This window comes from Acartia tonsa, chromosome 12, assembly GCF_053477335.1.
Source record: "Acartia tonsa isolate MP-2025a chromosome 12, ASM5347733v1, whole genome shotgun sequence".
Lineage (NCBI taxonomy): Eukaryota > Metazoa > Arthropoda > Copepoda > Calanoida > Acartiidae > Acartia > Acartia tonsa.
This window is the reverse complement of record NC_137271.1, coordinates 14,282,330-14,309,996: the sequence shown is the minus strand read 5'-3', so window position 1 is coordinate 14,309,996 and position 27,667 is coordinate 14,282,330. Positions and strand designations below refer to the sequence as shown.

The 27,667-nt window shown below is 32.9% G+C and overlaps 2 protein-coding genes across 2 annotated transcripts in view; both read right to left on the bottom strand.

Annotated features, from left to right (window-relative positions):
- The window catches only part of LOC145333184 (uncharacterized), a 53,907-nt gene extending 36,632 nt beyond the window's left edge, over positions 1–17,275 (bottom strand). The window contains exons 1-5 of the mRNA XM_080178334.1: positions 17,205–17,275; positions 16,352–16,432; positions 15,744–15,793; positions 14,256–14,362; positions 13,359–13,462 (exon numbers count right to left, since the gene is read on the bottom strand). Coding sequence (XP_080034460.1) covers positions 13,359–13,462; positions 14,256–14,362; positions 15,744–15,793; positions 16,352–16,381 — 291 coding nt within the window. The 5' untranslated portion in view covers positions 16,382–16,432; positions 17,205–17,275. The remainder of the gene's footprint in view (positions 1–13,358; positions 13,463–14,255; positions 14,363–15,743; positions 15,794–16,351; positions 16,433–17,204) is intronic.
- A 475-nt stretch (positions 17,276–17,750) lies between these two features.
- Positions 17,751–27,451, bottom strand: LOC145333183 (FMRFamide receptor-like). Its single transcript, XM_080178333.1, has 7 exons — positions 27,343–27,451; positions 24,973–25,022; positions 23,342–23,391; positions 22,495–22,555; positions 20,538–20,650; positions 18,584–18,689; positions 17,751–17,822 (listed from the first exon to the last, which is right to left on the bottom strand). Exons 1-7 carry the CDS (start codon positions 27,431–27,433, stop codon positions 17,751–17,753), a joined length of 543 nt encoding a protein of 180 aa, XP_080034459.1. The 5' UTR covers positions 27,434–27,451.
- Between the last annotated feature and the right edge of the window lie 216 nt (positions 27,452–27,667).

Below are 27,667 nucleotides of genomic sequence, written 5' to 3'. Positions count from 1 at the left end.
AGCCATAGTTCTGATCCAAATTTTTTTTTTAAATGTCGTCTTTGCATACTAATAAAAAATTATATTTTTAAGTGGTCGTGTTCTAAAACTCAATTTTTAAAAATTCTTTTTTGGTCAGAAATGTTTTTAAGGTTAATTTTATCTGTTGCATATCCCCGCTTTGTCTAATTCCGATATGAACCCACCCTAATACTTAGATATCAATGACCTTCTGAGAAAAGTGGTGTTATGACCGTTTGACTGCTTCCTGACCGACTTTATGACCAATTTTTGTCCGGCTTTTACTACAGACATATATCATGAATATCGTGGCTTCTATTACAGCTAGAGACCTATAATTTTTTTTGGTAAATCCTTGAGCAATAATAAACAGATAAAAACATTAATTTGCGCCACCAATCACCGTTTTACCGCCGTAACCGCCGAAAATGGCGGTTTCCGTTATTTGCCGTTTTTCGGCGATGATCAGAAAAAGTAATTTTTTTGTTTTGAAAAAAAAGAGTTTGTCCTAAAATTTGGTCATCCTAGCTGCAAAATTGGACGCTCTACAGCTGTTTTAAAATTTAGCGGCTGGCCGCTAAAAAGCGGCTAAGGAGCGGTCTGACCGCTATTAATAGAATAAGTAATTTTCTCTAAAAATACACATGAACCACCAGAAAAAAATTTTACATCTTTATCTGTACCAGGAGCCGAGATAGAGGGGGGGGGGGGCACGATCTATTAAGGTGGGAATTGGGGCCTGATCTGTAAGGGTTAAGGGTTAAAGTTAGTTTATCAAATTATATAATTCATTTTATGTTGAGCCTTTTAATTAAACAATGCACTGGGTGTATCTAAACAATGTCTATTCAAAGAAGTAATTTTTTTCAAATTATTAAAGGAAGACTGCAAGAAATACCACGCTTAAACTGCTAAAAGACTGCCACAAGTAGACCCAATACCCCAAATTTGAAGCCTTTAGCTTCTATAACAAAAAGGTTCTAGGCATTTTAAAATGACATTTTATGTACAATGAAAATTTTGAAAGAATCTGAATGCTAATGTTAGAAATTTTGAAATTAAACTATGTGACCTAGAAACAAAATTATAAGCTGATTTTTGTCATAGATTTAGGTTGCCAGTAACTTATTATATTTTTACAATGAAAATACCCATTATTATAGTCAAAATCATTAAAAAAAATTAAGTTTAACTTGCTTTGTACTGAGTGTACTGTAGCCAATCAGAAGGCTGAATCAGCCAAGCAACCAATCACAGCTTAGTTTTCCCCTTTGTTTCCACTATGATTTTTGTTCACAAATGCAATTTAAATCGAATTTTTATCATAGATTTTGACTATGAAATGTGGTGTTTTTATTGTAAAAATGTAATCAGTTACCGGCAATCTAAATTTCTGACAAAGAAAAGGTTACAATTTTATGTCTAGGCGATGTAATTTAATATTGTTTTTTTTTTTTTATGAGCATTGTAAATCTTTCAAAATTTTCATTGTACATGAAATGCCTAGAACTTTTTTGTTATTGAAGCTGAAGGCTTTAAATTTGGGGTATTGGGTGTACTTGTGGCAGTCTATCAGTAGTTAAAGAGTGGTATTTCTTGCAGGCGTCCTTTAAGAAAACATATGTTTAAATCATTATTTACCCCTCCCAACATATTGGAGGGGGAGTAATTAACTCCCCCCCCCCCAAGCAAATTAGGTAATTTCCCCAACTCTGACTCTATGTCACTGAATATCATATATGACTTTTGGTAATAATGTGTCAGATTAGGTAATTTCCCCAACTCTGACTCTATGTCACTAAATGTCATATATGACTTTTGGTAATAATGTGTCAGATTAGGTAGTTTCCTCAACTCTGACTCTATGTCACTAAATATCATATATGACTTTTGGTAACAATGTGTCAGATTAGGTAATTTCCCCAACTCTGACTCTTTGTCACTAAATATCATATATGACTTTTGATGATATTGTGTCAGAATAGGTAATTTTCTCAACTCTGACTCTTTGTCACTAAATGTCATATATGACTTTTGATGATATTGTATCAGTTTAGGTAATTTCCCCAACTCTGACTCTATGTCACTAAATGTCATATATGACTTTTGATGATATTGTGTCATATTAGGTAATTTCTCCAACTCTGACTCTATGTCACTAAATGTCATATATGACTTTTGGCAACAATTTGTCAGATTAGGTAATTTTCGCAACTCTGACTCTATGTCACTGAATGTCATATATGACTTTTGGTGATATTGTGTCAGATTAGGTAATTTTCTCAACTCTGACTCTATGTCACTAAATGTCATATATGACTTTTAGTGATATTGTGTCAGATTAGGTAATTTCCCCAACTCTGACTCTATGTCACTAAATGTCATATATGAATTCTGGTAACAATGTGTCAGATTAGGCAATTTCCACAACTCTGACACTATGTCACTAAATGTCATATATGACTTTTGGCAACAATGTGTCAGATTAGGTAATTTCCCAAACTCTGACTCTATGTCACTTAATGTCATATATGACTTTTAATGATATTGTGTCAGATTAGGTAATTTTCTCAACTCTGACTCTATGTCACTAAATGTCATATATGACTTTTGGTAATAATGTGTCAGATTAGGTAGTTTCCTCAACTCTGACTCTATGTCACTAAATGTCATATATGATTTTTGGTAACAATGTGTCAGATTAGGCAATTTCCACAACTCTGACTCTATGTCACTAAATGTCATATATGACTTTTGGCAACAATGTGTCAGATTAGGTAATTTCCCCAACTCTGACTCTATGTCACTAAATATCATATATGACTTTTGGTGAAATTGTGTCAGATTAGGTAATTTTCTAAACTCTGACTTTATGTAAATACATGTCATATGTGATTTTTGCAAACAATGTGTCAGGTTAGGTAATTTCCTCAACACTCACTATATGTCACTAAATGTCATATATGACTTTTGGTAACAATGTGTCAGATTATGTAATTTCCCCAACTCTGACTCTATATCACTAAATGTCATATATGACTTTTGGTAACAATGTGTCAGATTAGGTAACTTCCCCAACTCTGACTCTATGTCACTAAATGTCATATATGACTTTTGGTAACAATGTGTCAGATTATGTAATTTTCCCAACTCTGACTCTGTGTCACTAAATGTCATATATGACTTTTGGTAATAATGTGTCAGATTAGGTAATTTCCCCAACTCTGACTCTATATCACTAAATGTCATATATGAATTTTGGTAACAATGTGTCAGATTAGGTAAAATAAAAAGTGTTTTAAAAAAACCCAATCGCTTCACTCATTTCAATATAAACCCTACAGTTTTAGTCAAAAACTAACAAAAAATGACCCAAATCATGTCCAAGCAATGACAATGAGAAAGCACTATTTAATTTTGATTTCTACTCACATCTCCTGAGCACTACAGCAGTCCTAGCCCTTGTGGAGAATTTTTCCTTACATGGAGATTAGAATACAACAAAACATTTTAAGTACTTAAAATCTTGTAGATAGACCCCATAATGTTTAGAATCTTTGATGGAGCATGTAAAGACCTTTCTATAGACACCTTAACCAGGTTTCTAACTCAATCCTAGCCAATTTGGCATAAAAATACAGACCCATCAAACATTTAGACATGAAAAGTCTCTCTAGTTCTTGATGTTTGACAGATCTTTCTTTTTGATGTCAAAATGGCTCAGATTGTGTTAGAAACCTGATTAAGGTGTCTAAAGAAAGATATTTATATGTCCCATCAAAAATTCTAAACATTATGGGTTCTATATACAAGATTTTAAGTACTTAAGACAGTTTGTTCTTTTTTTTTAAGACAGAGGAGTCATGTGTCAATTTTTGATTGGTCTGTCTTTTTTATGCCAAATTGGCAAGGATTGAATCAGAAATCTGGTTAAGGCGTCTATAGAAAGATCTTTATATGCCTCATTAAATACTCAAAACATTATGGGGTCTATCTGCAAGATTTCAAGTACTTTAGACAGTTTATTCTTTTTAAAAAAGACAAAACTGTCTTGATTTGTAATAAAATATGCACTCTCCACGGAGGGAAAAAATTTCACAAGGGCTAGGCTGTAGTGCTCAGGACAGGTGAGTAGAAATCAAAATTCAATAGTGTTTTCTCATTATCATTATCATTATCAATTTATCATTATCAATTTCTCATTATCATTGTATATTCCTGAACTATGACTTTATGTCACTAAATGTCATATATGACTTTTGGTAATAATGTGTCAGATAAGGTAATTTCCCAAACTCTGACTCTATGTCACTAAATGTCATATATGACTTTTGGTAACAATGTATCGAATTAGGTAATTTCCCCAACTCTGACTCTATGTCACTAAATGTCATATATATGAATTCTGATAACAATATGTCAGATTAGGTAATTTCCCAAACTCTGACTCTATGTCACTAAACGTCATATATGACGTTTGGTAACAATGTGTCAGATATGGTAATTGCCCCGACTCTGACTCTATGCCACTTAATGTCATATATGAATTCTGGTAACAATGTGTCAGATTAGGCAATCTCCCCAACTCTGACTCTCTGTCACTAAATGTCATATCTGACTTTTGGTAAAAATGTGTCAGATTATAAAACATTATGGGTTCTATATACAAGATTTTAAGTACTTAAGACAGTTTGTTCTTTTTTTTTAAGACAGAGGAGTCATGTGTCAATTTTTGATTGGTCTGTCTTTTTTATGCCAAATTGGCAAGGATTGAATCAGAAATCTGGTTAAGGCGTCTATAGAAAGATCTTTATATGCCTCATTAAATACTCAAAACATTATGGGGTCTATCTGCAAGATTTCAAGTACTTTAGACAGTTTATTCTTTTTAAAAAAGACAAAACTGTCTTGATTTGTAATAAAATATGCACTCTCCACGGAGGGAAAAAATTTCACAAGGGCTAGGCTGTAGTGCTCAGGACAGGTGAGTAGAAATCAAAATTCAATAGTGTTTTCTCATTATCATTATCATTATCAATTTATCATTATCAATTTCTCATTATCATTGTATATTCCTGAACTATGACTTTATGTCACTAAATGTCATATATGACTTTTGGTAATAATGTGTCAGATAAGGTAATTTCCCAAACTCTGACTCTATGTCACTAAATGTCATATATGACTTTTGGTAACAATGTATCGAATTAGGTAATTTCCCCAACTCTGACTCTATGTCACTAAATGTCATATATATGAATTCTGATAACAATATGTCAGATTAGGTAATTTCCCAAACTCTGACTCTATGTCACTAAACGTCATATATGACGTTTGGTAACAATGTGTCAGATATGGTAATTGCCCCGACTCTGACTCTATGCCACTAAATGTCATATATGAATTCTGGTAACAATGTGTCAGATTAGGCAATCTCCCCAACTCTGACTCTCTGTCACTAAATGTCATATCTGACTTTTGGTAAAAATGTGTCAGATTAGGTAATTTCCCCAACTCTGACTCTATGTCACTAAATGTCATATATGAATTCTGGTAACAATATGTCAGATTAGGTAATTTCCCCAACTCTGACTCTATGTCACTAAATGTCATATCTGACTTTTGGCAACAATGTGTCAGATTAGGTAATTTTCTCAACTCTGACTCTATTTCACTAAATGTCATATATGACTTTTGGTAACAATGTGTCAGATATGGTGATCGCCCCAACTCTGACTCTATGTCACTAAATGTCATATATGACCTTTGGTGATGTTGTGTGACAGATTGGGTAATTTCCCCAACTCTGACTCTATCTCACTAAATATCATATACAATTTTTGGTAACAATGCGTCAGATATGGTAATTTCCCCAACTCTGACTCTATCTCACTAAATGTCATATATGACTTTTGGTAACAATGTGTCAGATATGGTAATTGCCCCAACTCTGACTCTATCTTACTAAATGTCATATATGACTTTTGGTAACAATGTGTCAGATATGGTAATTTCCCCAACTCTGACTCTTTGTCACTAAATGTCATATCTGACTTTTGGTAACAATGTGTCAGATATGGTGATTGCCCCAACTCTGACTCTATGTCACTAAATGTCATATATGAATTCTGGTAACAATGTGTCAGATTAGGTAATTTCCTCAACTCTGACTCTATGTCACTAAATGTCATATATGACTTTTAGTGATATTGTGTCAGATTAGGTAATTTCCCCAACTCTGACTCTATGTCACTAAATGTCATATATGACTTTTAGTGATATTGTGTCAGATTAGGTAATTTTCTCAACTCTGACTCTATTTCACTAAATGTCATATATGACTTTTGGCAATAATGTGTCAGATTAGGTAATTTCCCCAACTCTGACTCTATGTCACTAAATGTCATATATGACTTTTGGTGATATTGTGTCAGATTTGTTTGCATTGCCAAAAATGAGAAAATAACCTGACATAATGTCACTAAATTTCAGATTGAAATCTGAACTTTGGTCAAATTTTGTCATATCTGAACTTTGGTAACAAAGAGTCATATTTAGACAGATTTAAATCTGAAATCTAGTGACTGTGGATTTCTAATCTGACCGAAAAGGGGTAAAAACTACTAGGGAATTAATCTTTAATAGATTAAAATTACTGGTTGGATAGTTTGGATACGGTTAATTTGAACCAGCTAATTAATATCAAATAAAAGTACCCAAAGTTTTTTAGTCATCAAAAGAGAGAGCATAATTAGAAAACTTTGGGTACCAATGTAATATACAGTCTACTGGAATCTCCCTTCCTGCTTTTTAACAAACTAGCGGCTATGCCCCTAGAGGCCTCTAGTGGCATTTAAATGATTTTTTTTATTTTAAATATCTAATTTGAGAAACAATTTGTCTATGGCCAATTAGCTGTTAAATTCATGTCTCTACGCTGCGCTACTACGCTACGTAGAGACATTCATACGCTAGCGACACTATGCGGCAGGAATATTTCAATTTTTTTCGATTTTATTGTGATTTCTCTTGGGAGGGTGGTGGTACCCTCCCCCAAAATAGTTATAAACCTTCCCAGGACCTATGAGAATCTACCCTGTTAAGGAGAACCCGATCGGTTCAGTGGTTAGCGAGATCCTTCGGTACAGATACACAGACAAACAAACATCCTGTTACTTTATTGTAAGGATTATAGAGATTTTTATCCCCCCCCCCCTAAAAAAAAGGACAACGTGATATATTTATTTATATAAACAAACAACAAAGCAAAGTTAGATAAATAAATTTTTTTCCTTTGTTTTTAAACATTTACATCAAAATAGAAAAAAAAGTTTTTAGGTGCTATTAAAGTAGTTTTATGCTGAACTGTCAACTTATATAAACGGAGAAAAGATACAGATGATTTTGTATAAAGTAGTAAGGTTTTTTGTATGAAGCTTAAGATCTCGCAAATTGCTGGTGCAAACATGTTTTAATTTATAGGGGAATTTTATATGTCAGTGCGGTTTTAGGCTATTTCCCAGAAGCAATGTTTTATCGCTTATTATCTCTCTTTTTATGACATCTTCTCTATAATCAACTTTGTTTGTTTGTACATCTGTCACTTTTAGAGCTTCGCTACATATTGATGTTGTCATCCATGTTTCTTTAATAAATATGCCTCTTTAATTATGAGTGAGTCAAAAGATTTATGTATATTAAAAATTCTTTTTAAGATGAGATTTCTGCAAAAACAGTATTAATCTTAAACATCAGAGCTGGATCTTTAAATGTGTAGCCGTTGTCGTAGCCGTAGCTGTCGCCACTGCCAGTGCTGCCAATAAAATATGGATATTTAAATGTTTGAAGTTTTTATGTATTATTTTTTTCATATTTTTACTGAAAATTCAAAAAGTGGTTGTGATTTAAAGATCGCATATAGCCGTGGCCACGCGTAGCCAATTTGATTTGAAGATCGCTATTAGGTTAGTGGCTGTACCTCTGGCCACGGCTACGGCAACGGCTACACATTTAAAGATCCAGCTCAGGTCTTTAGTATCTAAATTTTACACAAACAAGGATGACAACATTTATAAAAATGAAGCTTATTATTCTATGATTTTAAAAACCGATCAAGGTGGAAATTTGATTAATTTTCTTATACATATAAAAGAGCAAAATTTAGCACATTCTCATATAAGGTACCAACGGATCTCACTAACCGATATGGATCTTCTTTCCAATTTATAATCATGAGTCCTTAAAGGTTTTTTAAATTTTTTTGGGGGGGAGGGTTACAACACCCTCCCAAGATAAAAATCGCAAAAAATCCTCCCCCCCCCAAAAAAAAACCCCACATGTTTATCGCGTTTGTCTGCTAAAAGCAGATATTTTTCACCTAATAAGGATAAAAATAATGTGTAAAAAAAAATATATTTTGTTGAATACTTAAAGCCAACTAACAACAAATAAAGAAGATCTTCGCATCTTAAGTTTTTTTTATCAGTGGTTTACTTTTATGTAATCGTATAAAGTTGTCAGGAATAAAGAGATGTAATATTGGATAATAATCATCAAGTATATTCAAGCTTTTAATATTTTTGTGGGAGTACCCATATTACCCTGGGGGTAAAATTTACATCGGAGAAAGGCTGGTGGACATTACCTCCACAATACTAAATGAAGCTCTTTATAGTACCTATAATAAATAACTATAATGGACTATTCTAATATGACATAAATTTTTGGCCACTTTTTAAGTTTATTCCCATTTTTATAGGCACTAAATTTAAAAATCCCTAATTACGTCTTATTAGAATAAGGGACTATTCTTATATGACGTCATTTTATATTTAATAAGAGCTCTTTACTATATACACCCCATTTTTTAGTGTAATTGCACCCCATTACCCCCTGATGCCTGAAAAGTTTTGTAAGACCCCTTGGTTAATTAATTAACAGATAATTGAATGAATAAATATATATTCATAACTAATTACTTTTCTACCATATATCCTTTTCTTGCAAGTGGGAAACAAGTTTCACCGTTTCGACATGGTTTCTGCTGTTTGTGGTTTAGGTTATGTTATTTGAGTTATGAGCAACCCTGCAGTTTAAGGAAACCATAAGAATAGATTTATTATTACTTGGATATTAGACCAGATTATTATGTACTCTAGTAAAGTTAAACTTGCAGCTGACTAAAATAACAAAACAACTACCCACCCCCTTTTACTCCATCCCCTCCCCACCCACTGGATGTCGAACTGACCAATAAATGATGTCCATGTTGTTAGCAACATAAATTGAAGACGATTATTTCCCCTTTCATAATACCCACTTATATTCTACATCCATTTCTATAAGTTTAGGGCAGGTCATATAGAATAGGCCCTGTAGAGTTCCCACGAATTATAGAAAAAATAATTTAATCTTAATTTTTCTAATTTTCTTTCTGCCTAGTAAGCAGACGGACAATGTACCTTATAAAGAGTTAATTTCTTCATAAAAAGGAAGTATTTAAGGCGCTTCAGTGGTTCATTAGAATGTTAGAGGATTATTCCCAATTTTCTTGGAAACATATATATATAACATGTGCTTTTTCAACTTTTTGTACAAATTTTAATACAAAACTTTGAAGGTATTTGACACCAATGCTGCAAAGTCAGACTTCAATATTAACATTGAGGAGAGGGGGGAGTTTTGATTATTCCCCCCTTCCGTAGGTATTGGATGGGTTGGAGTGGCAATTGGTGTACAGTCAAAAAAAATAGTAAATTGTAAGTAATTAAAGATCGCTTAAGGGGATAAAATTGCATTGGTTTATAAATAGATTGGTTGTCTAAAAGTCTCTCATGATTTTTCTGCATAATCGTGACATTTAATGAAGTAAGGGTATACACTGTGAGCTACAATTGAATCAAGACAAAAGTAAGTGCCGAGCCCTGGGACCTATGTAGGGTGAAAATAGACATAAATCCTTGATGATTCCAGGTGGAGACAAAATATTTCAGCGGGGTCTTTTGGTTTTTTTTTCAATTTTAAGTTCTGAAAAAAAATTGAAAAAAATATGAAAATCTTTAATAAAAAACAAACAAAAAATAATTTTTAATATTTTTTTTTTATTAAAAGATACAAACAACTTATATACATACTATAAGCCTTAAAAAATTCATAATTTTCAAATTTAGACCTTCAATATAAAGATTTTTAGAAAAAACCTAACAACAAATTCTAACATATTTCTGATCAACATAGCAATAAAACGTCTTTTGCAAAATTTTTATCATCAAAAATAAATAGCACTTACTAAAGACTTTTTTTCATTTAAACTTATACTTTTTGCATTATTCAACTATAAAGATTGATTTTTTAAAAAGAAAGGTTGCGTGATTTTTTATTCATAATTCATTGCCCAATTTTGAGATTCAGACAAAAAACCTTACTGCTTTATATTAGGTGATACTCTACTAGCAGCGGCTATGCCTCTAGAGGCATATAGGGGCCCTTGGGTTGGGGGGGAAGTCGAACTCCCCTTACAATTACAGTTTTTTTAAAGAAAAAGTTAAAAATATTTATTTTGGAGAGTTAATTCTCTTGGGATGGTGATGGTAACCTTCCCTAAAATAGTTATAAACCTTACCAGGACATATGAGAAGCTACCATGTAAAGGAGAACCATATCGTTTCAGTGGTTAGTGAGATCCCTTGGTGCACAAAGACTCACATTGAACATGTTGCTTTATTATAAAGATACATATATACACAGAAGCTCTACAATCAGAGTATGTCTGTTTGTACATCAGTCTGTATAAAAACAATACAGAATATATTTATTTGGTACTAGTGGCCTTTAGGGGCACTTGAGAGGGGAAGAAGTGGTTGAATTCTACAATTAGATTTTTATTTTGGGCTTAAAAAGAAAAAGTTATTTTTGTGTGTGTAATGGGGTCCTTTTTTAGGGGGTGATTTCTCCTGGGATGGTGGAGGTATCCTCCTAAAAAAGTTATAATCCTTCCAAGGACCAATGAGAAGCTACATAGAAAAAAAGAACCATTGATCATTGTTACATACTATTCAGGGATCTAAAGGGATAAGACAATGACCGCTAAATTGATTTACATTCCCAAATATGATACATGGATAACCCTTCTTTATGTTTCAGTTAATGGTTGAAATGTTGGGCACTTAATTTAATGAACCAACCAAACAAAAATCGCAACAAGTCCCACTTGCTATTTTCTTTTTTTGTATTCTTTTGAGGTTGATAATTACAATTAGTTTTATAAAATGGAAAAAGAACACTTTAATCATAATTCAAGATAAAAATTATTTTATCACTAGCGGTTTTGCCCCTAGAGGCATCTAGGGGCCTTTGATAAGGGGGGGGGGGGAGTTGACCCCTCCCCTACTTTCAGTTGTAGTATGTAAAAGAAATTTTTTTTTTTAAATGTTGGTAGGAACTCATTTTTTTCTAAACTCAAAATTTCTCAGGACCATGAAAAGCTGGAACCAAAAGTTAAGCGGTTATAAAGAATCTTCGGTACCGACAGACACCCACACACATATACACACAAACAGACAGACATAGAAACTGTTATTTTTATATAAGGATTAATAGACACTAAACTACTCCTTTATATGTTGATCCTATTATCAGTCTAAAAGATAAGTCAATAAAGAAGAATCAAATTGGTCCAGCGGTTAGCAAGAACTTTAGGCACAGACAGAAAAAAAACACATGGACATCCTATCTTTTTTATACAGGGATATAACTTTTAAACAATAGCAAAAATTTTTTTTTAGATGATATTCCTTTCCCTGCTTTAAAGCACTATTTATGATACAAAATATATTGATGTCTGTTTGTCCATCTTTCTGACGCTTAAGAACTGATATGGTTCTTTTTTTACTTTACTATGTAGCTTCTCATTGGTCCTTGGAAGGTTTATAACTTCTTTTGGGATGGTACCTCTACCTCCCTAAGAGAAATCGCCCCTTAAAAAAGGACCCCACAACACATAAAAAAAACCTTTTTCTTTTTAAGCCTAAAATAAAAATATAGTTGTTGAATTCAACCCCTTCTTCCCCTCTTAAGTGCCCCTAAAGGCCTCTATGGGCGTAGCTGCTAGTACCAAATAAATATATTCTGTATTGTTTTTATACAGACGGATGAACAAACAGACATACTCTGATTGTAGAGTTTCTGTGTATATATGTATCTTTATAATAAAGTAACAGGTTCTATGTGAGTCTTTGTGCACCAAGGGATCTCACTAACCACTGAAACGATATGGTTCTCCTTTACATGGTAGCTTCTCATATGTCCTGGTAAGGTTTATAACTATTTTGGGAAGGGTACCACCACTATCCCAAGAGAATTAACTCTCCAAAATAAATGTTTTTAACTTTTTCATTAAAAAAAACTTTAATTGTAAGGGGGGGTTCGACTTCCCCCCCCAACCCGAGGGCCTCATACGCCTCTAGAGGCGTAGCCGCTGCTAGTAGATTATCCCTTAATATAAAGTAGTAAGGTTTTTTGTCTGAATCTTAAAATTAGGCAATTAATTATGAAGAAAAAAATCACGCAACCTTTCTTTAAAAAAAAATCAATCTTTAAAGTTAATTAATGTGATAAGTATAAGTTTAAATGGAAAAAAACCTTTAGTAAGTGCTATTTATTTTTGATGATAAAGATTTTGCAAAAGACGTTTTATTGCTATGTTGATCAGAAATATGTTAGAATTTGTTGTTAGGTTTTATCTAAAAATCTTTATATTGAAAGTCTAAATTTAAAAATTGTGATTTTTTAAAGCTTATAGTATTTATATAAGTTGTTTGTATCTTTTAATAAAAAAAAATATTAAAAATTATTTTTTGTTTGTTTTTTATTAAAGATTTTCATATTTTTTTCAATTTTTTTTCAGAACTTAAAATTGAAAAAAAATCAAAAGACCCCGCTGAAATATTTTGTCTCCACCTGGAATCATCAAGGATTTATGTCTATTTTCACCCTACATAGGTCCCAGGGCTCGGCACTTACTTTTGTCTTGATTCAATTGTAGCTCACAGTGTATATGTTTGGTGTAGCCATCCCCTGAAGTATATCAGGGCGTTTGTTTTAAAGATACCTAGAGGCTGGGAGGGAGGGTACATGGGAATGTTTATTACAATGGTCCCAATGTTTTTTTAACGTTTCTTATTTGTTTTTAAAATTTTGATTGCTTGGTTCATTTAGTGTCCAAACGTTTCAACCAGTAATTGTAATCTACAGAAGTTATAATTTTGTGTATCATCATTGGGGATTTACATCAATTTATCGACCATTGCTTTATCCCTTTACATCGCTGCCTAATAATGAATTTACAAACTAAACTTTACCTTGGCACAGTAGATGAGAAAATTAGCTGAGCTGTTGGCGGTCAGCAGAAAATGAGAAACAGACACAACAACCTCATAGCGGGGGCCCCAGGTTGGGGTTATGCCTGAAAATAATTAAATAAACAACATGTTAGTCTTTAATTTATTAATAGTTATTTCTCGCATCGTTTTGTAAACAGCTTTCCATGGATATAAAGTATTTTAATTGCAATAAATAAATTATAATTATAGATGTATGTTTCATAGAACCAGGGATCGGAAGCCTCACGTAAGCCGCGCATAAGCCTCAGTTTTAAACCTGCTTGTGAGCAGAAAAAAAAATTCAGAAAGAAGGATTGTCTGCTAAAGAGCCGTTTTATACATCCAGCTGAATTTTATAGTGATAAAATCACGATTTCACTGAGGCTTACACGCGGCTTACGTGAGGCTTCCGATCCCTGCATAGAACCACCTCACCCAAATTACATTAGTACACAAAGTGGCGTTCTCCTCTTATATTTTTTTCAATTATGAAAATTTATATACCCCCCCTTCCCCCCGACAGAACAACTATTTTAGGTTAGGTTAGGTTTTAGGCTAGGGAGCCGAGCGCTGCGGCTAGGCAGGCAAGGGGGCCGAGCGCTACGGTTGGCAGGCAAGGGGGCCGAGCGCTGCGGCTAGGCAGGCAAGGGTGCCGAGCGCCGCGGCCAGAGCTCATAATTCTGTCAGGGAGGGAGGTATAAAAATTTCAAAATTGAAAAAAGAGGATATTACCCACAAAGTTTTGTAAACAAGTTTTTTTATTCGTAGGTCTAAAAACTTTGGGTACTTTTATTAAAGTATTTTATCATCTTTGAGTATATATATCAATTTATCTTCCATTTTCGTATCCCTTAAGATTCCTGGTTTGTCACTCACCTGATATGACAGCAATAAGTTCCAGAAAGAGAATAATACATTTTGGAGAATGGCAGAGCACAAAAACAAGAACAATTGTCACCAGAATAGCGGCTATACCAAGATTCCTGAAAATAAATACTGTTCTATATCATCATCTTATTGGCGGTATTATTTATAATACTAGTGGTTGCGACCCTAGCATCAAAGGAATATGTAATGGCGGAAAAATAGCCTAAAACCATACCAATATTTATTTGTAGCAATGAAATAGACTAAAACTATCTCAGGGCCTATAAGAAGCTTCACTGTTAAGAAAAACGAGATAGTTCGCTACGGACAAAAAAGATTACTACTTTATTTAAAAGGATATATTCTGACTATACTATTAATTAGATATAATAGACCATTAGACGTTTTTATCAATATATAAACGTAGCACGATGCGTATGAGTCTGTCTGTTTGTACCGAAGGATCTCGCTAACCGCTTTACTTCAACTTCTCTGCATAGGTCATGGAAAGGTTGATAACTATTTTAAGAGAAGAGTACCACCAACATCCCAAGAGAAATTAACCCTAGAAAAATGCCCCCCCCCCCCCAATCCAAAAAATGTAGTAAAAACTAAAATAGATGGGTGGTGTAGACTCTCCCCCCCCCCCACCTTAAATGTCTAAAGAAACCTCTAAGAGCCACTAGTTGAAATAAAATAGACAATTTCCCCTTATAAAACTATTGTTGCTGTATAAAAAATTAGTATTTAAACTTTTAAAAGGGAAGGATTTATGTGATTTTTGTTATTATTTTGACATAATATACTGTAGTGGTTATGAGAAAGATTTACGTAAACATTCAATATTAAATCTTTCATAAATAAATTTTCAACATATTGGCAAAATTTTAAATTTTCATCGGAATTTCCATTCACAATTTTCATCATAACTGTTACAAACATCTTGAGGTGCGTAGCAACTCTACAAGTGGAATTTTCACAGGGACGTACAAGCTTTTTATTTGGAGGGGGGTATATAGAGGCGATGCAAAGTTTGAGGGGGGGGGGGTTGATCAGCCATTTACTCCCAATCTTGTAAGTCTATGTATCTTCCCTTTTTCTCGGAGGAGGGGGGGGGGGGGGCACAATAGCAAAATAACACTTTCCCTAGACCAATGTAAAACTTTCATGAAAATTGTGAAAAGAACTGTCCAGCTGTTTACAAGTTCATAGCGGACATGCATACATACACACATCCTATTACTTTAGTATAACATTAACTATACAGGCTTAAAGAATATATGCATAATAGTTATTTATCGCATCGTATTATAGACAGTTTTCCCCGTGATTAAAATTCATAATTAAAATATAATGAAGGCCTGGCCAATAAAACTGGTATTAATCTTATGATTTTTACTCTAATATTCGTAGAAATTTGTCCAGAATACGATACGATACATGATTTTTAAGTAAGGCTGAGAACCGGTTCCGACCCAGCAGATATTAAAATTGTACCTTCTTTCTCTAGTGACCGATGTTATAAGTGCAGATCTTCGTTTTATACTCTAAAATAATATAAAAAAATATTAAAAAAATAAAATCAGTTTAAATGAAAACAAATGTAGTCAAATTTAATAACACAATTTATTAAAATTCCAATTTTTTAAAAATGAAGCCTTCTATAATTACAATAGCAAAATATAATGCAGGTTAGCTTTCATCGTTCATTTAGGCATGTTTGAATTGTTCTATCGTTTTCAAACTTTGCATGATGATTCCTGTACCAAATACGTATGAGTAGAAGGCGTAGCGACTATATAATTGGTATGTCCATCTAAAATATGCTAATTTTTATCTTTTTGTGTACAATTCTTTGTTTGATATAACTATCCTATTCATATGTTTTTTGGAATAATGGTTTCTAGGACAATAGAGTACAATGTTATAGGCGAATTATCTCTATAATAAGTTCCTAGAAATGTAATCATTTCCTAAAACCACACCCAGTTTTATGCAGTTTTGCAACATATTTATATACTACTTTGTTTAGATTTATAAAGAAAAACTGACAAATAGACAGAAACTTATAGAGTAGATTCGCAAATAAACTAAAACCTACTTACCCTGTAGATACAGATGTTTAAAACTGACATACAAAATACAGGAAGAATATTTAGGAAAATTATCGACACTGCTGTCACAACCTAAAATCAAAATTGGTTTTAAAAAAAAATTTCTATTTGAAGACGGTATTGTTTTAAATCCATATACATTTTGGGAAGGGAGTGAAAATGGACTATTATTAAATGCCCCTCATTCTATGTCTCTGATTGGGTTGTACAAAGTAACAGTGTCCAAACCTTTCCACCGAGAATTTTAATCTGCATATTTGGTTATTTTGTTTATACAAATTGGGAAATACATTTATAATTCCATCCGTTGAGATCATAGTAAAATTGCTATCATATAGTAAAATTCAGTGCTCGGCCGCCGCGCATAAGCCGCCTGTAAGCCTCAGGGAAATCAACCTTTTACAATTTTAAAAATCAGCTCAACCTAAGCAAAATATGGCAATCTCCCTTTTAAAAATCTTTTCAAAACTTCCAAATGTGTTTATTTTTGAGGCTTAATCGTGGCTAAATTTTAAAGGATATAACTTCAATGCAAGTGAAAATTACTATGCAGTAACACACAATTTTAATAAAGGTTATGCAATCAAAATGTCCATGGCTGACTGAGGTATGTAACTGTTATTTATCACTTCGTATTATAGACAGCTTTTCGCGGATATTAAAATGAAAGATTTATCAGCCCTGAGGGGCCATAGGCCTGAACCAACAAAACTGGTATAGAGTTTATGATTCTTAATTTAATATTCATGGAAAATTGTCTGTAATACGTTGCTATCTATGATTTTACAGTATTGGTGAGAGCCGATTCTAATCCAGCGAATATACTGAAAACTTGTATCTATACCTGGGAAACTGTGGGATCTAGCCTGGCTGTTGTGGGTTCTATTGTATAAAAACTGTACGTTTTATGACCAGAAGTCTGTACAATAATAAAACATTTTTTATTTCACCTTTTTAAAAGCGAAGGTTTTCTATAATTAGGCTCTAGCTGTCCATTGAACATTTAAAACATGTTGATTTTTAACTTTATGACAGCAAGATTTTATACGATCGTATTTATTCTGAATTAATTTATTACTTGGATCTTACACTAGATTTTTATGATATGTAATAAAATGAAACTTGTAGCTAGCTAAAATAACGATTCCCCCCTCAGCTTCCCTTTACCCCATCCCTCCCAACTCCTACTGGATGAAAGAACTGAACAATAAATGAGGTGCATATTAGCTACCTAAATTGAAGACTATTTTTTCCCCTAACAATATATTCACGTATTCTACAGTATCCATTTTTTAAAAGAAAATATTCTATAAAAAGGGTCTATCCGTCTGTATGTCTGTAACGCTAATTTGGGCATATTATAATGAATTTTATTGTATATAAATGATGTTTATTCCTTATTATGAAAAGTAACAACTCCACCACTCAAGCTGTAGTTCTCAGGAAACATTATCAAATTTTGCTAAAAATATAAAAAAAAAGATGATCAGTTGGTACAATTAAGTATTAGTATAAAAGTAACAGAAGCTCTGTATGTGTGTACTAAAGAATCTCGCTAACCATTAGGTTCTACTTTACAGTGAAGCTAGGCCAAGGGAAGATTTTTGCTTGGGGAGTATCACCTACCAATGGCAAAGGACCAAAGAAAAAAAATTCTTTAAAACCAAAATTAAAAGTGAGAGGTCCAATATACTGATTATGGAGCTAGATATACTACATTTAATCAGAGAGAGAGAGAGAGAGATAGGGGGGACAATTGGCTGTTTATTACACTAGTCCCTAAAGTTTCAAACTTACATTTTTCCTTATTTGTTTGCTTAACAACTTTGGGGACTTTCACTGACTTTGGATTGGTTGATTCATTAAGTTGAGTGTCCAAATGTTTCAACCAATAATTGTAATCTACAGAATTAAGAGGGAATTACATGTGTCATTAAATTGGTAATGTACATTAATTTATCGGCCATTCATCTTATCCCATTAGATCTCTGATATTTTTTAATCTAACATTAAAGTAAAATACTAGAGGGAGAAAGGATTAAATAACTGTATCTCCTCATCGCAACCGTCTTGTACAACCTTTCTATTGGGTCATTGATAATCAACCAATGGTATCGCTTATATTACACAGCCAAGTAGCAGAAAATAATTTAGAAGCAGACCAAAGAGGTCTTTGAAAAATGAAAGGAGGTAGTTGTCTGCATATACATCTGCTAATCTAACCTTAGGTTGATATTCCATAAATCTGGTGATATTAAGAACTATGGATAAGAATAAGAGAACCAGACAGGCAATTCTTCCTGTGTATTTATGCAGGGGTACATGTGGCCTGAATAAGAAATAAACCATTAGTATCCATATATTATTACTTGGATGTTGCACCAGATTTTCATTTACTCTACCCCCCTTTTCTCCATCCCCTTCCCTTAAACTGGATGAAAGCACTGACCACTAAATTTGGTCCTTGTTAGCAAGCTAAATTGACAACAGATTTTTCCCTTATTTATATATCCATGTATATCCTATATCAATTATTATTGGCAATGAAGGAGAAGACAATGGAGGTTAAATAAATTTTCAACCTTTAGCTGTCCTAACCATATCATTACCAACTACTTTTGAGAAGAATTATATTCAATTGTCTCTTCCCTAAATCCCTAATTATTTGATATTATACTTTTTCTCTAGCAACCACAATCCCCTATATCTTTGATTAATAAAACTTTTGAGCTATCTCAAACCTAACCTAACCTAAACTAACCTAATATCAGATAATAATTTATATTAATGTTTAAATAAATGTCTGACCTGCATACGACCACAAATCTTTCTATTGCCACAGTCAATGTCGTTAGTATAGAACCTTATCCTTACAAGTTTTCCCTTATTCTAACATATTCTACCTTATTCCCCCAAAGTCTTCCTTATCCTCACAAATTCTACCTTATTCTCACAAATTCTACCTTATCTTTACAAATTCTTTCCAATTTTAACTTATTCTACCTTATTCTCACAAAATATACCTTATCCTCACAAATTCTACCTTATCCTTACAAATGCTTCCTAATTCTAACATATTCTACCTTTTCCCCAAAGTCTTCCTTATCCTCACAAATTCTACCTTATTCTCACAAATTCTACCTTATCCTTACAAATTCTTCCTAATTCTAACTTATTCTACCTTATCTTCACAAAGTCTACCTTATCCTTAAAATTCTTCCTAATTCTAACTTATTCTACCTTATCCTAACAAAGTCAACCTTATCCTTGCAAATTCTTCCTAATTCTAACTTATTCTACCATATTCCCCTGAAGTCTTCCTTATTTACCTTATCCTTACAAATTCTTTTACCTTATTCCCCCAAATTCTACCTTATCCTCACAAATTCTACCTTATTCTTACTAATTCTTCCTAATTCTAACTTATTCTACCTTATCCTAACAAAGTCTACCTTATCCTTGAAATTCTTCCTAATTCTAACATATCTACCTTATCCTTACAAATTCTTCCTAATTCTAACATGTTCTACTTTATCCTCACAAAGTCTACCGTCTCCTTACAAATTCTTCCATATTCTAACATGTTCTACTTTATCCTCACAAATTCTACCTTATCCTTACAAATTCTTCCTAATTCTAACATATTCTACCTTATACTTACACAGTCTACCTTATCCTCACAAATTCTACCTTATTCTTACAAATTCTTCCTACTTCTCAAAAAGTCTACCCTATCCTCACAAATTCTACCTTATTCTTAGAAATTCTTCCTAATTCTACCATATTCCCCCAAATTCTTCCTTATTCTCAGAATTATGCCATAGTCGTGGATGAATAAATGTCTAACCTGCATACGACCACAAATCTTTCTATTGCCACAGTCAATGTTGTTAGTATAGAACCTTATCCTTACAAGTTTTCCCTTATTCTACCTTTTCCCCAAAGTCTTCCTTATCCTCACAAATTCTACCTTATTCTCACAAATTCTACCTTATCCTTACAAATTCTTTCCAATTCTAACATATTCTACCTTATTCTCACAAAGTCTACCTTATCCTCACAAATTCTACCTTATCTTTACAAATTCTTCCTAATTCTAACATATTCTACCATATTCCCCCAAATTCTTCCTTATTCTCAGAATTACACCATAGTCGCGGATAAATAAATGTCTAACCTGCAGACAACCACAAATCTTTCTATTGCCACAGCCAATGTTGTTAGTATGGAACCTGTCATGGCAATTTGAGCAACAGGCAACAAGAAATATGGCAACAAATGAGGCAAAATCTAAAGAAAACAATTATGTTCATTAGTAGCACAGCAATAACAATAAATAAAATTTGAGTAATAGTAATATTTTCAAAAGATCTTAATGTAAAATCTTTTTAACCATTAATGTCAAGTTTTTTAATACTAGCGGTTGCAACTCTAAGTATTTTTAAAAAAGGTATAGTCAGCCAAGAACTTTAAACCTTAATTTAAAAAAAAGATTTTAGGGTGGGTAATTATTTGATTCGGAAGATAAGGGCACCTTCTAATTTTTTGGACCAATAATAAGTTTCAATTTAAAGTAAAAATCTTATCTGTCTAGTGGTCATTTGGTACAAACAGACAAATAAATAGCCCATAAAAACATAGACATCCAAGGTTAGGGGTAAAGAGGTATAATACCCCCTCAAACTTTAAAACCTCTTATTTGCCCCATCAAACTTTTTAAAAAATACATTGCATTTGAAACCCCATTACCTCCCACAAAATAAAAGCTTGGACGTCCCTGCACAAATATAATAAATGTATGGATGGACAGACAAGTATATCGTTGTATAGTAGTAGCAATCCTTATAGTGTTAGATAAAGTAATCTTATAACATTTTAGATTAAATTTTATGTGAAAAAATGTTGAAATGTTTGGAAAAAATAATAAAACAAGGATGACAACATCCATAAGTAGCGAAGCACAATCATGGATGGGAATACGTCCAAGTAGATTTAAAGTGTATTGGAAATGGAAAAATAAGTGAAAAATTTAAAAATAGCCAAAAACCTTCAAAAAGACAGTCTGTCATGGTTGTTTACTTTAAACGACAGGAAATTTAATTTTGATATCTTTAACTGAAAAAATTCTGGAAATCCGACCATAAACACCAAAGATATGGAGAGAATGTGAAAAATACAAAAATAGCCTAAAACCTGCTTAAAGGCAGTCTGACCGTCATAATTGTATTCTTTAAACGACAGGAAATTTGATTTTGATATCTATAACTGAAAAAATTTTGGAAATCGGACCATAAACACCAAAGATAAGGAGAAAAATGTGAAAAATACAAAAAGAGCCTAAAACCTGCTAAAAAGTGGTCCGACCGCCATCGATGTTTTATAGTTAATTGTGCTTCTTAATAATAGGAATGTTGTCAAAAAAAATCAGCATTCTATCTTTTATATGAGCTGAGTAAATCCCATTTCCCCCATAGCGTTACGGACTGACTGACTGACTGACTGCCGGACAAAGTGAATTATAGAGTAGCTTCGCTACTAAAAAGATCTAAGGGATTCTAAAAAGAAATAATTTACAACATTTTATTGCTTAATGTGAAATTCTAGGAAAAAAAATGAAAAGGGATAATTTGAATTTTTAAAGAGATTTAACACGATCAACACTTTGATAGGATTTATTTTATTTTTATGAAATTATAGTTATGTATTTTTTTTTGTTTAAACTGGTTTTACTGTAACTCAATTGACACGCACTAAAGAAATTTTTTTCTTTGAATATTGTAGTAGACTAAGAGGATATCTGTCTATACCAATGGATCTTGGTAACCGCTGAACCGATATGGTTCTCCTTTACAGGTCCTAGGAAGTTTTAGAAATATTTCAAGGAAGGATACCCCAACACCCTCCGAAGTTCAAAATTTAGGGGAGGGCGCCCCCCCCCCTTTCTTATTGGACCAAACTTCTTAGGTAAGCCTGGTATTTAGGGTTTTCTAGATCTTATAGTGGTCTTTAAATTAAAAATGATACCCTCTCAAATTACAGACAGACAGAAGTAGAGCAAAAATAAACATTAGTTAGTACAGACAGTACGACATATTAAGCTTGCAGAGCTGCTTCTCTACAATTAATCTCATTACCTGTAATCTATAATACTGTGATAACAGTGGTAGAGAAAATATCAACGAATTGCTTAATATACTACAATACATAAAAAAGCATTATTAGTTTTGTATTTTTGAACATTCTAGAACGGGTTTTCCAGTATGGCTTCGAAACCGATTAATATCCGCTGGATTAGAACCAATTCTCAGTCTTACTGAAAAATCATGTAAAGCATCGTTTTATTGACAGCATTTATTTTAATATCCACGGAAAATTGTATGTTTTTAATGTTTTTCAGTATGGATGAGAACCGGTTCTAATCTAGCGGATATTAATCAGTTTCAAAGCCATACTGGAAAACGTTTTTTCCATATATGTTTCTAGCTAAAAAAAATTATTTATATCAGGAATATTGGTCTGTCTATTACAATAGTCCCCAAAGTATTATAATAACGTTTTCTTATTAGTTGGATTAACAACATTGGGGACTTTTATTGAATTTTGATTGATTGGTTCATTTAGTTAGGAGTCCAAACGTTGCAAGCACTCATTGTAATCTACAGATGGAGTAATTTTGTGTATCATCATTAGGGATGTACATCAATTTATCGGCCATTGTCTTATCCCTTTAGATCCCGGACGTATATCAATCTTTTTAGCATAAAATACTTGGAATAGCTATTGAGAATAAGCTGATTCCAAAAATTAAAATCTGACGCACGTTGAAAAAAGCCTTACAAAGACTTTTTATAATATTTTATAACCTAATTTTCTTTGAAAGAGATACTTCTGGGAAATAAAGGTATTAAAAGCTAATCTCGTACTATTTGCTCATTAGTTTTTTAGTAAAATAAAAATCTAATGAATATTGAAATATTTTACCTAATTAAATCAAAAAAAGAAAGAATAGTTAACAGCCAGACAAAAGATGCCTAAAAAAACAACAAATAGATTAATACAAAACAAGGATGACAATATCCATAAAGGCGAAGCTCTGAAACGGTAGGACAAACGGACATTAACACTTGTATAGTGTCAGAACTGAATAATCAGAATATAAATGTATAAGAGTCGAAGCAAAATTGTGAGTAAATTTGTTAAAAAACTTCTTGAAACAGGATAATATTTATGGACATATTTACATTTTTAGGACTCGATTATAGAGTTGCATTGCTTTTAATATTGTACTTTGTTGTCCCAGGAATCAGTATACTAAAAATCAGAACAATCGGATAATTAGATCACATAAAAATTTGTTGCTAAAAAAGTAAAAATTCAACATGTTAAAATTGGACTTACGGACATTCTGGTAACGAGTTGCTACGCTTTCTAAATCGTACCTACCTACTACAGAAATTACCATGCAAAGTTTGCAATCAATAGGACAATTCTAACATGCCTAAATTAACGAAAAAAGCTATCTGTTCCAGACGTACGGACTGACGCACGGACCTACCCTAATTATAGAGAAGTTTTGCATCTAAAAAAATGTGAATATAAAAAAATATTGAGTTGTCAAGTGGTTCTGCTGCTTACCTTGCTAGCTAGTGTTGCAAGGGATCTAAAGGGATAAGACAATGGCCTATAAATTGATATACATCCCCGATGAAGATAAACAAAATTAACCTTTCTGTAGATTATAGTTGAAATGTTTGGACACTAAACTTCATGAACCAACCAATCCAAAATTCATTAAAAGTCCCAAAAGTTATTAAATTAAAGAATAAGAAAACGTTATTATAGAACTTTGGAGACTAGGGTAATAAACAGCACATTGTCCCCTCCCTCCCTGTGAATAGTTATAATATAGTATGGGCGATAGGTTCCTCCCCAAGCAGGCTAAAAAACTCTGCCCCATACCAAAAAACTCTATCCTTTGTTAGTGGTTATTCCCCTCCTTCTCGATAATAACGTTTTATATAATAGGAATAATTTATTTATAATCATTCGGGATGTACATCAATTTATCAGGCATTGTCTTATCCCTTTAGATCCCTTGAATTATTTACTTAAAAACGTGAAGAAAATCTGTCAATAAAGTTGTTTTTTCAATTACACTTTCTTTTGACGTTTTTTCAACCAAATAAATTTCTAATATATATGATAATTTAACAACGAAAATATTTCCTAAAAAAATTAGGTAAATAACAAGTCTGTTAAAAAAAACAAGGATGGCGAGAACCATATCAGCGAAGCTTAATAGAAGCAATGTTTAAATACTTTACTCTTATGGATACGTCTCCAAACAAGCTAACGAATCCTACAAAAACAAAAAAAAACGTCCGAAAATTTTGGTAAAAGGGTTTTATAAGGTTTATACTATGGGCGAAGAAACGCCTCTATACCCTTATAAAAAAAACCCAATAATATTAGATCTACCATAATATACCATAGATTGACATCACAAAAAAACTATCAAAAATTGTATGTCAATCCATTATTTCATGTTTAATAGGGACTCGTGCACAAAAACTTAGGTTCCCTTGCAGAAATAAATAAAAACCCCTATTTACCTGAAAATCTAGTTTTCCATATCTTAACACAGCCAGGGATAAACTGTTTCCTAAATAATACAATATCTATAATACAAAGTAGAATCATGTCTTTCTGTCCGTCTGTCTGAAGCTTAAGATCTCAGAAATAGAGCTAGTAGTCCTGAGGTGGTTCTTTTTTTAAGGGGGTCGGACAACCCACGGTCGTAGAAGTTACGTTCATAGACGTCCTAGGATTGGGATGTTTATCCACCTAAATTAAAAAATACATTAGATTCCCCCCCTCAAACCTTTGAGGCCCCCATTTACCCCCATAAAAAAGCTTTGACGTCCCTGGTTACATTTGTAACTTTAACAAACTTTTGCCGCTATTAATTGTGTTAACCTGAGGTTAATTCTTAAAAACTTTCTTGGCTCACTGCCTCACTAAAAAAATGAGGCAAAATATTGAGGCAAAATTATCCCCTCTAAATTTTTTGCGAGCCTCACTAATTTTAGTGAGGCAAAAGTTTTTTAAGAATCCACCTCTGGTCTATTAAGGTTGGAATTTAATTTAAGGTTTTACTACACTTAAATCAAAAGTTCTTATGCAAAGTAGAATAATATTGCTATCCTTTTATATACAGTTTATATAAAGGATGTTTGTTTGTCTGTTAGTTTGTCTGTCTGTCTGTTTGTTTGTCTGTTTGTTTGTACCGAGAATCTCGCTAACCGCTGAACCGATCGGGTTCTCCTTAACATTTTAGCTTCTCATTTGTCCCGGGAAGGTTTATAACTATTTTGGGGGAGGGTACCACCACCTACCCAAAAGAAATCGCGAATCGCCCGTAGAAAAAAATTACCTCCCCCCCATAAAAAATCTAAAATAAAAAAATGGGTTTTGTGATGCAACTCCCCCTTTCTTATGTGCCCCTAGAGGCCTCTAGGGGGCGTAGTCGCTAGTCCTTTTATATAAAGTTCTAAGCTTATTTTGTCTGTAGCAAAGGATCTTGCTAACCTCTGAACCAATATGATTCTCATTTACACTAGAGCTTTGTATAGGCCATGAGACGTTTTATATAAATAAGTCTGGAAATAGTTTTAGGCTATTTTTCTGCCTTCCATATCCCTTCGAATATAGATGCGATGCCTAAAACAGGTGCAACCAATTACCATCCAAAATAGATCTTCCCAACTTGCAATGAAAGAGGTTGTTTTCTGTTAGACATTTGGCAACAAAAAAAAACTTTACTCGTAAGATTTGGTTCAGAGATACCCGGAGGAAAAAAGTACTAGGTAACCATAAACCAAATGAATTTTAAACAAAACTTTAATTCGTAGGAGTACCCTCAATCCGATCTCCTGGGGGCGATACAGCTATTACATCAGAACAAATTTTTTTATAAAAAATCTGGGAATGAAAAAGTTTATGACTTTTCCTTGATAACTTTGATCTTATAACGGAGGCCTAATTTTCTATACCATCAAATCACAAAATGCCCGTTTTGTAGAGTATAGAACTAACAAAGAATGTCCTATTTTCTTGCGTTATTTTTCATCTTACAAATCTAAATAGTGTTTTTTTCGCATCATTAATAAAAGTGGTTTCAGTAAAAAAAAAAAATTTTGCTAGGGGAACCAAAACCAAAACATTATTAAAAGTAACAGGATATCTTTCTGTATGTCTGTGTTTACTGAGGGATCTCGCTAACTGCTTAACCAATATGGTTCTCCTTTACAATATAGCTTCTCATAGGTACAGGAAAGGTTTATAACTATTGTAGGGGAGGGAACCACCACCATCCCGAGGGGAATCGCCTTCTTTTACTTTTTCTTGTAACAACTAAAATGGAAAATGATTAACCCCCTCAAACCTTAAAACACCCACAAAATAAAAAAGCTTGGACGTCCCTAGTTTGTATCCTACATATTTGAACCAAAAGTAAAACGAAAGTTTTATCGGTATTTATGCGGGTCTTATCATAAAACTTACAATAATTTTAATATAAAAACTCAGGTTACAACATTCATTAAAAAATCGTAGATAAATTAAAGAACCAAAAACGTACATCATACCTATTGTATAAATTTGTTTTTTGTTTGTTTGCCTCTTAAGATCTTGCTTAACATTCAACCAATTCAGCTCTCTTTTTGAGGGAAGCTTTAACATAGGTCCCGGGATGTTTTATTAAAGTAAAAGACTAGAGGTAGCACGAGCTCTCTGTAACTTTAGCCAGGGTAAACCCTTTTAATTGGGTCCTTGAATATCAGCCAATAGCGTCGGGAATATAAACACAGCCGAGTCGCTACAAAAGAACAGAAAGCAATTTTCTAGCAGACGAAAAAAGACGCCATCACTTGTGCCTGGTAGTTTTCTGGGTTATTATATACGTTATACATTTCTTGTCTCACCTGCCAAACCAAATACACCAACGCATGGTAAAAGAACTCCTTCAAACACCATTTTAACTTTCATAACATAATCTTTCTCCATGTAGAGCATCTAATTTTAAAACTATCTGTAAATTAAATGGATATATTATCAGAAATTCATGTATTGTTATAAAGTGATGCTCGCATCTGGATAAAATAATGATACCCTCCATCCACCCCCTTTACCCAATGCCCTTCCCTCCTACTGGATTAACGAACTGACCAATAGATAAGGTCCTTATTAGAAAGCTAAATTGACGAGAAGTGTTCCCCAGTCAATATATCCAAGTATATTCTATATCCA

Coding starts and splice junctions, on each gene's coding strand:
- LOC145333183 (XM_080178333.1), bottom strand. CDS start 27,433: ATGCTCTACATGGAGAAAGATTATGTTATGAAAGTTAAAATGGTGTTT. Junction 18,690..20,537: donor AGATTTGTGGTTGTCTGCAG/GTTAGACATTTA, acceptor TTTCTTATTCAG/GCCACATGTACCCCTGCATA. Junction 17,823..18,583: donor TTATGGAATATCAACCTAAG/GTTAGATTAGCA, acceptor TTATATTTTTAG/CAAAATTTGATAATGTTTCC.